At 42.1% G+C, this 16,054-nt stretch overlaps 1 protein-coding gene across 1 annotated transcript in view; it reads right to left on the bottom strand.

Annotated features, from left to right (window-relative positions):
* Positions 1 to 16,054, bottom strand: part of T265_04575 (hypothetical protein) — a gene marked incomplete at both ends in the record, with an annotated part of 227,219 nt that overhangs the window by 157,930 nt on the left and 53,235 nt on the right. The window contains 6 exons of the mRNA XM_009169350.1: positions 193 to 456; positions 2,929 to 3,487; positions 4,149 to 4,513; positions 5,189 to 5,656; positions 8,082 to 8,322; positions 13,557 to 13,927. Of these exons, the coding sequence (XP_009167614.1) occupies positions 193 to 456; positions 2,929 to 3,487; positions 4,149 to 4,513; positions 5,189 to 5,656; positions 8,082 to 8,322; positions 13,557 to 13,927 (2,268 nt within the window). The remainder of the gene's footprint in view (positions 1 to 192; positions 457 to 2,928; positions 3,488 to 4,148; positions 4,514 to 5,188; positions 5,657 to 8,081; positions 8,323 to 13,556; positions 13,928 to 16,054) is intronic.

Raw genomic sequence — 16,054 nt, 5'->3', positions numbered from 1 at the left:
GTATACATATATATATATATATATATATATATATATATATATATCGGGTGGCTTGGCACGAGTGGCTGATTCTGGCGAACAATCGTGATCAGTCTGATCTTGGCTTAATGATGCAGTGTGGGATATCTGCTCAACAGCTATTTTTGTCAAAAGTGTAATGCATCGATTCTGATGAAAAATGGCTTAACTCACCTGGGCCGTTATGCGTGCATTTTGTTCTGGTTCCGGTGATACGTTCAAATCATTTCCGTCTCTTGTGTAGCGGTCTATCCAGTCATCGACAGAAAATTCGGGCTCGTCCAGTTGACTCCATCGATTCACCAGTCGATCAACCATTGACTCAACTAGTCGACTTACCTCCTCCGTGTCACCACAAGCCTCACGGACGGCTTGGGCGCGTCGATCCAGACTGGCTAACAGTTGTGCCCAGCGTGGCTCATGGCTGTTGATGTAGTTCTGGAAGTGGACAAAGATGTGGATGGCTAAGGTTAAGCTACTGAGACTGGAGTAGTAGTCAAAAGTTACAAACAAAATGAAATCCGAAAGTTTCTAAAAGTGGTTCTGGTAATCCATTCGCAAGAGGAGCAACTCTGCAGAATGGACCGTAATCATCATCATGGGACTTCTCATGCAAGAAAAAAAACCATCAGATCACACTCTTCGTACAATTTTTTCCTCAAGGAAGACTATGATTATCATGACCTACTACATCGTACTTACGAACGATGCAAGTGATGGGTTGCAAACCGTCAGTGTGATTTCAAAACCGTTCGAAGCCTGTTTAATATAGTCAGCGTCAATATGAGGTGATGTGGAACTCCAAACAAGGAATATTTCTTTGGTCTGGTGAATGTCGGGCTTAAACTCTTTGAGCCTTGAATGACATCGTGCTGAAATTTTGTCGCATTATTCGTGTCCGCCTTAGGTATATGTGCTACTTACTAGTTCTAACGAGTATTGTGCGCCGACAGTTTTCGGAGGTAAGATATAACTATACTGAGCTTGCAGTCCATATATATGTGTTCGTTTCATGTTTGACATAACATATCCAGGGCCCAAACAGAATACAATTTCTTCTTGTAACGGTGAATTTTTCATCCGATTGCCATGTACGATTTGTAGATTGAGTGAGTGATGTTCCCTAAAGCTCCTCGAGTTTGAACAGGTAGCAGATTGCAACGCCAGTATGTAGGGGTTTAAATTTTTAGGACAAAACTAAGGGACTGCGTCTACCTAATGAGCGGCACGAAGGGCGAAACCGGTCGTGAGCTGTCGAAGAGATTTCAGTAACTTTATGAGTAATGTATTGCGTCTACATGAGGTCAGAGTTGACCAAAATTAGATAAACACTGCCAAAAAGTCGGGTCTGTGATCTTCAACTAATCGGAGCACGTTCAAAAGTTGTTTGTTTAGAGTTGAAAAACAACACAGCTGGATGTACGTCAATCTGCCCCCATTTTCTGCAAATACGGCTCTTCTGAGGTCGTCAGTATTTGGAATTCGATGTCACCAGTGAATTCAAAAGAACGTGAGCAAGTATTTTGAGTTAAATCGGCCAAGCATTTGGCTGTTAAACCTTGATATCCATGCGCGCGTTTGGTTTCTTCCCGATTTGTCTATGTACTCTAAAAACTTCAGCACTTTGCTGAGAATCCGAGAATTTAACCTAGCATTGATGGTTGGCTATGTAGACAAGATGCTGCCCGAGTGGAGTAAAGATGCACTAGAGGCGATGACACAGTTATTAATTCTGTAACAATATTATGAGCCAGAGGAGGTCAATAGCATACGGGTTCCCTACAGGTATTTACAATTAGGCATATGTAAGATTTGACCGAGCCAAATGATGTGACTAAAAAGCTGGAGGTTTGCCGCTGAATGACCGAATAAATCACGTTCATCGGCAAAAGTAAATTACAAATTTACTTTTTCGTGCGGCTCACCTTTTGCTGGAAATATCCTTTAGTTAGGAAAATTACCGTTCGGATGATATTGAATAGGTACGCTATCGCCGAAGTGATCATTACGAGGTAAAGACTGAAAACACTGGGAGCTTGAAAGCAAATTTTGTTACCTTCTATGCCATTGTAAACTCCATAGAATCGTCTTAACAAATGGAATGCCTTCATACCAGAGAAAGAGGATATGTTAATCTGGAGAGTTTTAGCCGAAACGCAGCGTAGTAGGACAAGATGTTATGATCCGACGTTTCGGTTGCCGCGAGTAGTTGTTTCAAGGATAGTGTTAAAAAGCATCTAGGATCAGTCAACTTTGCCAAAGATGGTCCGTGGTACCCCTTAGTTCAGTGAACTACATGTGAAATCCACAAGGAGGGTGGGCAAATATTTTCCAGGTGCATCAAGCAGGTGAAGGGGTTCAAAGGTTATGTTGATTGTGCTGCGTCTACTCCGAAGGACAAAATCGAAATCAAAGAGAGTATCGAGAGCGATTCCATCGACATTCTAGTGCGCCATTAGAATCCACTTATTTTGAACTCTATCTGGGATGGTTCTTGGGGGGTTGGACAAAATGCTTTTCGAACAGTCTAGAAAGTTGTCGTTAAACTCATTGTAGCTAATGGAAAGCTTGATGCGACCATGTACCGTTAGTTCCCAGTTAGCTGTATCATTTAGGATCACAGCGGCGAGAGAGATAACATGTGTGTGTTATATATCAAGTTGCAAAGGCCACCAAGAGATAAAGCAGGTGAGGGCAACAAATTCCATCATACTCAGATGACGTATAATGTATTGGTACGAATTCCTCCGTTCACACGACCTCCAACTTCGTAAATCTTTTGTTAGAGACTCACATAAAGATGGTTTACAGTGGTTCTGTTTCCGGCTCTTGGCCGAAATCATATGAAGCTACTCCGTACCAGAGATCTATTTCCTGATTTTCGAAGGAATCAACAAAGTCAAAGCTTACAGAGATGGCTTCTGATTCTGCTTCCGTTGCAGCAAGGATATCTTGCTGTTCACCTTGCATCAACGAGTCATCGACCGAGCTGGAACCGTGGTTACGACCGAATGAGTTATTTCTGGACATGGTGTGTGAAGGTGAGTTGGAAGCTTTATCCAACGACGTTTGTCGTGAAAAAAGAGTCATGCGGGGGGACGAGGATCTAGCCATTGCGGATATCCGAGATGCTTCGTCTGCACGTTCGTTCAGCCAGTCAGAGAGGACACTGTATTCTTCTTCAAAGTGGCGCCAGTGCAGTAGAGCGTTTTGAAGTTTTGCATACCTTGTGTTAACCCAGTCTACCAACCGCCCCCATCGATTTGCCAAATCGGTAATGATTGCTTCTAATCCAAACTCTCTTTCGGTTTCCTCCGCGTTGTGAAGGGGAACTAACATAATAAAGTTATCCAAACGTGCGGCCAAAACCTCGCCAATTTCAATTCCCTCCTCCAAGCAACGATTCACCTCCAACTGGTTTTTCAATTCCCGAATTGATGGACCGAAAGGGAGCTCTGCCTGGCGCGACCTAAATAATGACATGGTGTGGCAAAAGCGAGAACGTAATCAAATGAAACAAATTTTGTCATAACAGCGCGTGATAAATATTTGAACCAGATTGCTGTTCAATTTGACACAAGCTGATGCTATCTAAACCCGACCGGAAATTGCTATTACGGGCAGAGGTCCTGCAGCAGTCAAATTGCGAAATCAAAGCAATCGGTAATTCAAAGGAAAGGCGAATAGTAATTTACCTGGTGTAGCCAAGTGCTTCTCCCCCTCATCCTTAAATAAAGCTTTCCATTCTCATGAAGGATGACCTGACATTTCCAGGCTAAACTAAATGAAAGTCACATAAGGCATGCAGTAACTTTGAAACACAGTCTTGGACGAAAGTAGAAATAGGAGGTGTCAGCAGGAACTAAGTTGCAATACGAAACGTCTTTAAACAACAAATAAATGGCGCAAAACTCTTATGTGTTCCACTTGTGTTCAGATATCTTTTTTATGTTGGATTGTTCGGTTATTCGAAAGAACGTTTTCGTGCAAACTCCTTGTTCGAACCAATCGCAAGTGAAAATGAAGTCACTATGAGGTATTCTGAATTCTATGTAAAGGGTCATGTAGAGTACTTTTTGACAAGCGGCTCGACTAATCTTAAGATAAAATTCCATACATTTGAAACATACCGTTCTTCTTCCAGCTTTTCCAACTGCAGACGGATAGCTACTAGCAATATGCCTTGTCTCCGCAAAAGGCAGTTTGTAATACGGCGCCCCAGTGTCTGGTTAACGCGACATAAATTGTTCCAGCGTGAGGACAGCAGAGCAGTTTGCCGTTGAATAACTTCTGGATCCAGATGAAGTAGCTTTTCGCGCAAACGAGCCTGATACTCTCTGTCCTGCTCTGATAAAGCATCCGTACTTTCGGCGTTTCCTGTGTCACCTGCATCTTCTAGCGCCTGACGATCTCGGCAAATTCGAATCAACCGATTTCCGAGACGCAAACAACGACCGACCGCCATTTGGCGACGGGCCATGTGAGCTGTCAAATCCTGCAGAAAGTTGGTCGGGAAGAATTACAGGTGGCGATATCAAAATACACTGAAAATTTGCATCAGATTCTTAATTATTCGCATAATTTTGCCTACTACCCACTGCTGCAACTGAACTGGAGTCGTTTCCTGCAGAGTGTTACAATGGCCCTTATGGTGTAGAAAACTTTTGCTGGTGAAGCCAGATTGTAGAGCACCTTGTGTGTTGGAGAGTACCGTTTACATTAACTCCATTTAACCACTATCTTTTGCAAACTGTTTGAATCATTGTGGATGCCCAACAGCTGGTGTCGGACAATCACTCGCGGAAAATGACTCAGTTGGCATGGTTGGGGGCAAAGCCACTTTATTGCTGGGATGCATGTGGTGGCCTACACAGTTGTGATTCTTGCCGGATGAATCAGCGATAAGTTTATCACCGCATTTACTCACTGGATTAATGAAATCTGGTTTGCATATAAGAGCTGAACCTCTGTTGTGAGGGTTTAGTGGGATTTTCTGATTCTTTTGAGATGAATGTCCCAGATTTTTGGTTCTGGAATTTGATGTCTGGATGAGTGATTACCCAGAGTGCATCAGCATAGAGGATCTATTCAAGGGAAGAACATTGTGTTCTGGGAAGTTAATTGAGGTCTGATGATATGATGTAGAAAGATCAGAGAAAGTCTAACCTACCTCGTGCACCTCAAAACGCGCCATGGCTTCATCGACGCGCCCGACAATTTTCTCGTGCAACTTTTTTAAACGTTCTGTTGTGCTTGATAGCAGCGACTCAATGTCATTCCGTTCGTCGTTCGTTAAAAAGTTGAGTTGCCGTAAATTCTTTCGAAAATTTGCATCGGAATAATTTGACCAACTGAACTGTTCAACCGCTTGTGGTACTACAAGTTCCAAGTGCGTAAGGTCGTTGTTGGCAAAACGTTCTTCCATAGCTAGTAACCAGGCCAGTGTGGTCTCAATTGTTGAGTCGAACAGATCTGGGTCTGGCAAGGATCTCATTGTGTTTCCATCTTCACCGGAATCATTGTCTAGCTCATCGTCTAACCACGTGGTATCCGAAGCACTTGCGCTTGAGGTGGGTGATGCGCGACTCAGTACAGTCACATTAGTTGTTTCCATACCTGCTTCAGACTGATCTTGTACCTTTGAAAAAAATGAAAACTTTGTTTAGGATGAACCAACTTGGGGATTAAAGCCTTAGGTGTGTATATTGCTGGCTAAAATCCACATTTGATCTTAGTCACTCACAGCAGATTACGAAAGCAGTTGGGAAAAATCAATCATGGGATTTCAATGGTCTACCACAACTTCTTGATAGGATGAGGATTGGCACTTTCACCTAGTGGACGCAAGCCCACACACTATGCAACAAAAGAACTACACTCTAGCAGCTACCTCACAGCCCTGGTTGCTTGACTTCCAACACGATTGCATCGTGTAAATAAGCGATAAACAAACCATCTATTAGAAAAGATGCAGACAGAAACCAGAATACCCTGTCGCAACGAGTCTCCCGGTTGTGGGTAATTCCCACGTCGCACTTTCCCCTTTCGCATGTCAAAAGAAGAATCAAAATCGATGGTTTGCAAAAGCGCGTGACCATATATTTTTTTACAAAGGACTGCAAATCCTCCACCAGTAAACTGGTAGTCACTGAGTGAAAAGTCTAGCTATTCGTCCGGAAATCGACTTGAAAGCAAATGGTTTCATTTCTTTCCAAAAAATGGCTGGTTCGGTTTTTGGCAAGACGATCTGCTTACGGGCTTCTGCCTAGACTTGTCAGTAGCCCATTTTCCTCTTACATTTTGGCCGCCTAACAATCCATACCAACAAGTTACCCAGCATAGCCACTTTACTGATGCCTTTCAAATTGCAGAAGTAAGCAGTACCTGTGTAACATTGATACTACTGAAGGGGAAGGTACGCGAGTAGTATGTCTTCTCGTAGATCCACTTTGCGTCGCTTAAAAAGTGAGATCTATTACGGAGTTTGTGGAGTCGCTCTGTAGCGTTTGCTTGGATTTGTGCGACATCTAGTGAATACGCAGGAAAGTTCAGAAAGACGCGTTCAACAGGAAGATGGATGTCCAATTTTTGTAAACAAGATGCATATGAGAGTTTTACTTCCCTGTCCAACAGTCTATAACTTAACTGTTCACATTTTCTAATGAATAACTCCGCAGCGAAGACCTTTTTACAGGTACTTCAGTCGGACTAGTGCACTGTCACTAATCACGTTGCCGAAAGCAAAGCAATTGGGAAGTCAGTGTAGATGTCTTGTGAATGAGTTCATTTTCTGTATGTAAAGGCTAGACTTTCAACAAGCTGTCTCGGATGATTTTTAAGGAATGACTGTTAACCAGATACTCAAATAAGTGACGTTTTCATCTTTCATCACCATGGAAGCCTTTGCTTTATGGCTTAGAAGGGGACTGATTCAAGTGCAACTTGTTTAAAAGCGATATACCAAGGAGAGATGGATAACTGAATAAAGATCTCACCCACTTAGAGCCATCATGTGATGTAAAGTGTCCTCAATTCGGTTTTATTAAGGCAGGTTTTATTACTTCCTAAGAGGGGTATTTCCAACCAATAGTAAGGCTCCATCAATTTGAAAAGAACTATTTTTTATGTACACAAGTAGTTGCTAAATGCATACTAAACTGTGAGGAATTTGTTACCAGATCTTTCGATACATGAATTATTGCGTTATGTTGTAGCTGTACATCTGAAAGACTTACTGCGTTCTGCCTAATCTATGGGCTATCTGTATTGCTTCTTAGGGTTTCTGTGGAACCGCAGGGTGGCTCTTAGAAACCGGACATGTGACTTGGCCTTGACTATTGACTACTTTGATGAGGCATAGACTTTCACAAGCTGTCTCGGATGATTTTTAAGGAATGACTGTTAACCAGATACTCAAATAAGTGACGTTTTCATCTTTCATCACCATGGAAGCCTTTGCTTTATGGCTTAGAAGGGGACTGATTCAAGTGCAACTTGTTTAAAAGCGATATACCAAGGAGAGATGGATAACTGAATAAAGATCTCACCCACTTAGAGCCATCATGTGATGTAAAGTGTCCTCAATTCGGTTTTATTAAGGCAGGTTTTATTACTTCCTAAGAGGGGTATTTCCAACCAATAGTAAGGCTCCATCAATTTGAAAAGAACTATTTTTTATGTACACAAGTAGTTGCTAAATGCATACTAAACTGTGAGGAATTTGTTACCAGATCTTTCGATACATGAATTATTGCGTTATGTTGTAGCTGTACATCTGAAAGACTTACTGCGTTCTGCCTAATCTATGGGCTATCTGTATTGCTTCTTAGGGTTTCTGTGGAACCGCAGGGTGGCTCTTAGAAACCGGACATGTGACTTGGCCTTGACTATTGACTACTTTGATGAGGCACAGATAATGACAACCCCGTGGCAGACTAGTTGTTTAGCTATTTATTACGTTTGGGAACCGTCCAATCAATAAATTTAGTCAGTAAGTTTGCACCGTATTTAACTATCATTATACAACGAAAATCATCTAACTCTAGCTTACTCTTGATACTTACCATCGCTGAAGTTTGAATTTCGAGGATCCCACGTGAACGCCTTTTTCGATCGCGCTCAACCGCTTTCCGAAACTCCAGAATGTAAGTTGCCGTCGCTCGTGCATCTACCTGTTCCGGATGCATATCGATTGGTTCCAGGAGCCGCGGAGTTGCGAATTCCGCAGTGGCCAGATGAAACGCCAACGATAAATTCTGATTGACTGTTCGTTCCAATCGTGTTCCGTAGGTGAATAGGTCTGGTCTGACAAAACCAGTGAAAACAATATGTGCACCAAGATAGGTGACAATGGAAATCAATCACCAAAACATTTTCAAATTTTCTGTTCGCTCTGGTGGCACATCTATCTACGAAAATATCTAAACCATCAATTTTGTAAACTTTCAAAAACGTACGAAGAACGGATAGCTTCGAATTCGACACTTTGGCCACCTTGGCACTGTTGACATCCAAATTCAATGATTAGACCAGACCAACCAAGCATAATACTGCCTCAGCGTTTTTCTATCAACCTCCTATTTGAATTCTACGTAAAATCATTGAGCTGATCAATTCCTCAATAACGAACGCAAAATAAAGCCCAAGGGAATCACATATTGGCTTTGATGGCAGTCCTACTGATGCATTTGTGGGAACGTCGCTCCTAAAGATCACTAAAGATCACACAGGGAAGTCTTGACTAAACATCTAAAAGTCTCCCCACTAAGGCAAAAATGTGAAAAAACTCGCAATTCACTCCACAATTGAAGCAGGTCTTTGCTGAAGTTCTGCTATGCATACTAGAGCTGTTTTATCCCTGTTAGGAAACGTCAGGTGTAGGCACCTCTAGGAAGCTTAAAGACGGCATCCTTTCTACAGGCAGTGTGAACACTCAACCACGACCGACTGGCTAGCAGTTTGATCACACTTGGAAGGACGGATTGGTCACTTTTTAATTATGTGACAAGTGTTTAATAATTAGATGGCTCTTTGAGTGATTAGTCTTCAGGCAGTAGGCCAAGGCGAATTGCAGCTTATCGTTCTTTAGCAATTTGACTATATTTTCTAACTAGTGCGAAAGTTCTCATTGAGAAGCTTTAATTCTCATCCCAAGAGATTTGAAGTACTCGTACTAGAGCATGGGTCGAGTTAAACATCGTATTCTCCTAACTTTGAGCAGAATCAGTAGACCTGAGCTATCTGCTCCTTAAAAGGAGTGTTTGTGGATATTTCACAGTATTCAAGGATAAATGTTTGTCAGAATTTCGGCATGGGTTTACGATGCCCAGTCACAGTGCACATCAGAAATAGCAGAACAAAATTTGTTCAAATGGATGCCATGCCTGATCAATGGAATACCTATGATAAGTTTACACTCTGGAAGCGGTGAAGAGGATGACCATTTGTTTGAAGCTTTAATTCTCAGACTACCCAATTTGGAAAATTTACTGTTAACCATGGTTTCGAAATCTTAGTAGCCTTGTAAATTGCTATTCTGTTATACAAGCTTTTAGCACACGTCAACGATAAGTCAAATCACGTGACATATTGCATGAAGGTTCAACTCAAAGATGCGTGGTTGAGGGTGAATTTACTCCGTGGGTGAACCTCGCAGACGCCTCACATGTCTGTTGTTGATGTCAGTGATGTAAGAGCTACCAGGCATTCCTACATTTTCGTGCTCAAAGGGCCTTGTTTTGAAATGATGAAATTTACACGAAACCTTTAGTTGAGCTACCCGAAATTTCCAGCACGATCCAAAAACCCTAATTCGATAGTGATGGATTCGATGAACAACAACCAAATGCCTATCGGTGCAATACAGGGCAGTATTTGCGCCGGGGCGTATCAGCTGTATGTTGAATATTCAAAATAGTTACTCCTTTATCGGTCAGCCTCCATCTACCAGCTTATACGTTGGGAAATGGCCAGCTTCAGTCTACCTATATGAGGAAATGCACTCCATATAGCTCGTCACCTTGATTGTGGATCGTAGGTGGTAACTGATCAGCTCGCCGAACTTGGAAGTTTATTGGCAAATGGTTGCTTGTTTGCTTCCCAAGCTCAGTGAACAGATCGAAAGCTACCTGAACTGCAGTCGATTACAGCAACCGAGCTACCAACATTTCCAAGTATTGTAAGCCTGCTGCCTCGGTTAGAATAAGAGTGCCAAACAATGCGTGCCACTTGCATTGTCATTATTATTACGTGATGTTCGTGTCCCCTAGTTTTTTATTAGCGCATCTTCCAAAGCATTTGAAAGGATTCAAGCTCACTCAATTTTCCAACTTTATAAATGTAACTCAGTTATCGGATGTAACTTGACATCATGATAATTCCCACCTTCATTGACTCACTGTGCCCATATTCTTTTGAACTCTACTTGTTTCGCTCATCTGTACCGGAAACCAGCTTAACACAAAGGTCATTCCTTCCGACCCTGGTATATTAGCATGTGTGCGCAGCTCGCCTACCTATCCACATGTGTTCGTGCCCCGTTTGCCGAGCCTGCCCTGATCGGTTCTGTCGCGATTTCCGTGCGGTCGCAGCGCCAATCAGAAACACGAGACAGGCCTCGAAGGGGACGAACGCAGACAATGCTACGGAGCCGCGAACCGGTGACGTGAACCTGAACAATTAGGGTTCGTTCTATGGGTTTGCTCACTTTTGTGTAAATAGTGCCGTAGATTTAGGAACCCAGTTCTTTCTTCTGGAATGACTCAAAGTTCAGTATCAGGTACCACAACATTAATGCAAAATCCTCTGTTCCACTAAGCATGACCGATAAAATAATCATTGACTTCGCTCTGTTCTAAAGATACAGTGATGATGTCGTGTACTTTGCACGAATTACTTAGATATAGCTTGAGGAAAACAAACCTCAATAGATATTTCTTTACCAGGCAAAGTTTCGCGTGACACATACAGATAATGGCTATGACAAAGAAATGTCAAATAGTTCAAAGTAGACTCAGGTGCCAGCCGTTGTCGAGATCCAACTGAGCAAAAAGAAGATGGAATGTTACGCACGGTCTAAGGCGTATGGTCATGTGATCGTTATGCATTTTCAATTTCTATGATGCACGGTAGGCTGAGCTCTACAGACCGAGCGGTAACAAAAAATAGCTTTAGAAATGTGAATATACTGTAAATACTAATCTTCAAATGTAACATATTCTGCTTCGGAATTACAATTCGTATAATGTGAGGCCCGCAATATCCTTCCGAATCAGCCGCCTTTGTAAATGATTGGAATCGATCTTAGGTATGCTTACACACGGTCGGATGTAGCACTGTAGTTGCAAACCTAATCGTTTTTGGCGACGAAAACTACTCTAGCTTTAAGTTAGAGAGAGAACATACCTTGGTATTAAAGTTGATGCATTCTACAAAGACTGATACGGTAAACTGATGGATAACTACTATCTGAATCCTATATATACTTAGTGCCTTTCATGGTCGTGGACAGTGTTTAGCTCGCTTTTGAGGCAAGCTTCGCCACAGAGATCTAGCTAATGACTGACTCCGCGAACTCATGGTTTGTTCGAATTTCCACATTTTCCTTTTTTTGAGTGCATGTGCTTTTGGTTGTTTTCTAGCAATTTTGTGAAATCAACTAAGAACACTTGTTGGCTGCTTCCAACCAAGACTACCACAGATAACCTGATATTTGCAAGGTTTCCTTTACGTTTCCAAAGAAGATGTAAGCTTTCTATCCTATCGCAAGCGAACTACTAGAACACTGTGTTGTGGGAGTTTATCCCTTTAAGTCGTATTAAGTTATTGGCGTTTCGAGGATACTTGGATATTCTCAACTGAGATCTCGTCCTGTAAGCGAAACCACTTTATGTAGTAAAACCGATAGGAAGTTAAATTCGTATTCGGAGCCATCGGCAGCGCCTACGGGTAGTCGTTCGGACACTCAAGCATTCGGTCACTAGCAGTAGTGATCCATTCCCACCCAACTTATATATATTTAGAAACAGCTGTACAGTTATGCTTGACTTTTCAGCATAGAGTGTCTTCACTTACAGGACGAAAGTTCACCTGGAAACTCCCGAAACTCCCCACATTAACAATAATGCATAACTCAACAGAGAGGATAGTTTACAGGATGAGTGAAACCTCCATCTCAGTAGCCATCCTTCGAGCAGCAGTCCCAGTTGATAAGTGACCACGGAATGTGTGTTCTCTGACTGAATGATGGAGTGACACTTCATCTCGCATTAGATGAGCTTATTTTGCCGTTCTTTAATTGTAGATTTCTATCCATTTTCGTCGCCAAGTCCTGAGAAAGAGGTTGCCTTAAGAGCGTTTTATATCTTTAATTTCCGTCTCAGTATATTTTCATTCGTTAATTTCGCACAACGGTCTTTAAAAGAAATCCCACGCCCCCGTTCGAATAAACGCAAGCCACAGCGGAAAACGCAGTCTTTCCTGTCACCAACAACCCTCGTTCGCCCGTGGAGGGTTCTGAAATATGTTAAAAACTCACCTACTCTGATGAACGATAGCCAGAAAAGCAAGTCCATCCCTCCAGGAGTGAGTGAAATTTATAATGTTGATACCAGAGTATCTGAAAATGAATTGTTCATGATAGGTATTATAGGAATTGCACAGCCAAACAAAAATAGCTTGCGCATACGAAACGGTTTGTAACTACGGCGGTAATGCATTGAACTTAGCCGTTACACGGCGTTACTGCTTGTTTTTAAAAGTTTTCCCCTGCTTTCCTTTTTTTCTTTTTTCGCCTATTTTTCGAGCTTCACTGGGTTGGCCCCATTAAGGTCATCCATTAGTATAGATTGTTTCCAGCCATCGTTGGGCCACAATGAGTTATGCACAGAACACCAAAAGTCAAATCGTTCAAATGGAGATTTTTTTTAAAAAAATGCGATATTATAAATACGATGATGAAATAATAAGACTATACAAAAACTCAAATCGTCGGACTACGCCGGTGTCAATAACCCGATTAAGGAACGGCTAATTCCAGACGGGACACCGACTCAAGATAGCGAAACCCACGTGTTGGTTCAAACAAGACGTACGATGACAAAGATAAGGAGCGGTTTACGTTTAGGTCAAAGCAAGAAAAGCGGTATAAGCACAAAAACGAAAACAACAAAACCAAAATCACTTTTTACACAATAAGAATAGAAGAAAATAATCAAAAGTACGATTCACACAGGTCCGGAGAGAAGTAATGGAGTGTGCCTGGCAGGTACTGCCTGCGGCTCACACAGGGTAGACAAGCATTTATCTATCCCCATTCAAATTATTGGTCCTTATAAATATTTGTCATCATATAGATAGGTGGATGACGAAATATCAACCTAAATAGAAACTAGCACTTTAGGCGTGACACACTACCAATAAGGTTTCTGAAGGCTCTTCATCACGAATGAAAAATTCAGCTGGATTCAGTTGAGTTTTGTGCCGAATCCAAACTAGTGTGTAAGTGAGTATACTTGCAGGAACTGGCACAGTTTACTTACCCTTCAGTGACTGCAACACACCATGCCATCAGACGTTCATCCTGACTAATCAGCCAACGATCAACACAAGGAGACCTGGTAGAAAGCAAGTTGACCGAATGCGACTGACTTCCGGAGTGACCGCTAAAGCTACGTCGCGTGATAGTGGAACCCGAGGAACTGATTGAGCCAACCAGGTTAGATGGGGGGCCAGTGCCAGCACGAACGGTGACTATGAAAATCCATATTGTATCCAAACCGAGAAGCAGGAGGTTATGGCAAGTCCCCCGGCTAGCATCTGTCGTGATCTCCCTGAGGAATGCTTCAGAATCCCAGGCTTGTTTCGAGCTGATTTCCACAAAGGCGGTCTGCATAACCGTTGCAATTTCATGCTACAAAAATGGAGAAGACCATAGGTAGTGAACAGTGATTGGTTCTACTTCAGTTTCCAACCAATACATTTGTAGATGCTCTTCTTTTGGGTGGGGTCTTCTTGGATATGAAAGCAGAAACTAAAGCGCTGAGAAGAATAGACGTGATCTGAATGCACTTGGGCAAGTTACTCTTTGTGTAACTCTTAGCAGTTGTCAGAAGATGCTCAACGTTCATGCAGAAACTATGAGGCAGAAATATCATTCATACCACTCAGTGAACAGAATATGTAACTGTGAAAATTGTCCCAAAAGCCATGGCGAGTTGCCCTCTAAATCATACAACAAAAGCTAATCAATCAACGCGATAGTCAGCGACTTCTTTTTTACATTGGCATACACTCAGTAGCTGTTCATCAAGCTGAAATCTCTTTGGAAAAACTGATGACCGATATACAGTGGCTCGATTGTCGTACCAGTTTAATCATGAGGCAACCTAGTGCAGCACACGCAGTTGTTTAAAAACATCATAAAGGAGAGATTGACCTGGGCTCCAGGTGAGTCTCCCATCAGAACCGATCTGATATGCAAGTGAGTATATTTGTCAAGCGCTTCTACATTCATTTCGAGAGTACGTTCAAACGGACGAGTTGTGGATAGTGGATACATTCTTCGTCATCAACGGACGATGATCATGTAACAGATTTATTATTACTACGAACTGTAGAATCACGATTAACAATAAGCAATTGGGAAATCTTTACAGGGTACACGTAAAACATTCAATGAAGACGCCAGTTTTGAAGATATAGAAGAATTATGTCCTTCTCAAATCCGGGACGCGCAAATATTCAAATAGTCTACAAGTTCTTTCTCGGTAATGCGCAAAAGCAAGAGCCAAATCTCTTTGTTTTGGTCCAGGTGTCTGCTTAGCAAGAGCACCTACCTCCGAGGAACAGCAAACTGTACACCTTATCATCTCGGTTGGATAGTATGGGGAGACTGAAGAACTAGGCATTTGTTGGACGAGTTGAGAAAATGTGGTATGCTAGCAAACTGGTCCCTGATTGTCTGAAGTCTAGATTGTGCTAGGTTGCATCCACTTTTCAACTACCTTTGACTGCGTAAAAAGGCAATCGATACCGTAAAAACGCCTTTTCCGAAAAATAAATAGCTGTAAAACACATGGAAAGGTATAAAAGGTATTAATCTTACTAAGATTTGCGTAGAGAACAGAGTTGAAACGGTCATGATTGGCCCAACCAACCTTTGGGGGCATTCATTCCGTACTGATAGAACACAAGGGTAGGAATGTGTAAGTATAGTGGGTGATGATTGTGACTAGTCCTTATGCAGTTGTGCTCACCCGAATATAGTCGGGCACTAATTAAGTGCCCAGCTACCACAAGTTTTGAAATCCGGAGTTAACCGAACTTTTGCGAGCGCTAGTGAAATTTATTCTCCCAGGACACTTGAATCCTAACCAAATCGCCTGAGAAATCGTTTCAGAAGTGCTAGGATTCCTGAAGCTTTCGTTACGAAGCAGCCATTAATATTCCTTCGCCGGTTGCCATTATCACAGTTTCGAAGAAAACAATCCTGATTCAGCTGCTGACTTAAGGTAATGACGTTCCAGTTTAAGTCCACTGCCGTCCGAAAAGCGTTGTGCAAGACACTTTTTATGTGGCCTATCTAACATCGAAAAAAACAAGAGAATGTTCTCCACATTCTGACCAATTCAACCTGATATCTGTTTCCGAATACAACTGCCATATCGGACTACATCAGTGGACAACAGGCTGTGTTGCATACGGTCGGTGTTGGGGCGCGTGTGAGACTAACCTAACCTCTTGTCTTCCCCTGTATCCCCATGGGAATAAAGTGGAACAGGAAAGGATAGTTCTATGGACATCACAATGCCCAAATTGTGACTTACGAATTTTAACTCAAGTAAGGACAAGTAAAGACTAGGGACCCTCAATGTACGCAAAGGACGGCCCCTCGTAAGATACGACACTCGGAAAGATCCAGTTATATATATATATATATATATATATATATATATATATATATAAAAAACCCTAGAGAGAAAACAAAAGAAGAGTGGGAGAGCGAGGGGAGTGAGTGTTTGTCTAGGTCACGCATACT

This window comes from Opisthorchis viverrini (genome assembly GCF_000715545.1).
Source record: "Opisthorchis viverrini unplaced genomic scaffold opera_v5_77, whole genome shotgun sequence".
Classification (NCBI taxonomy): domain Eukaryota; kingdom Metazoa; phylum Platyhelminthes; class Trematoda; order Opisthorchiida; family Opisthorchiidae; genus Opisthorchis; species Opisthorchis viverrini.
This window is presented reverse-complemented; position numbering and strand designations above follow the sequence as displayed.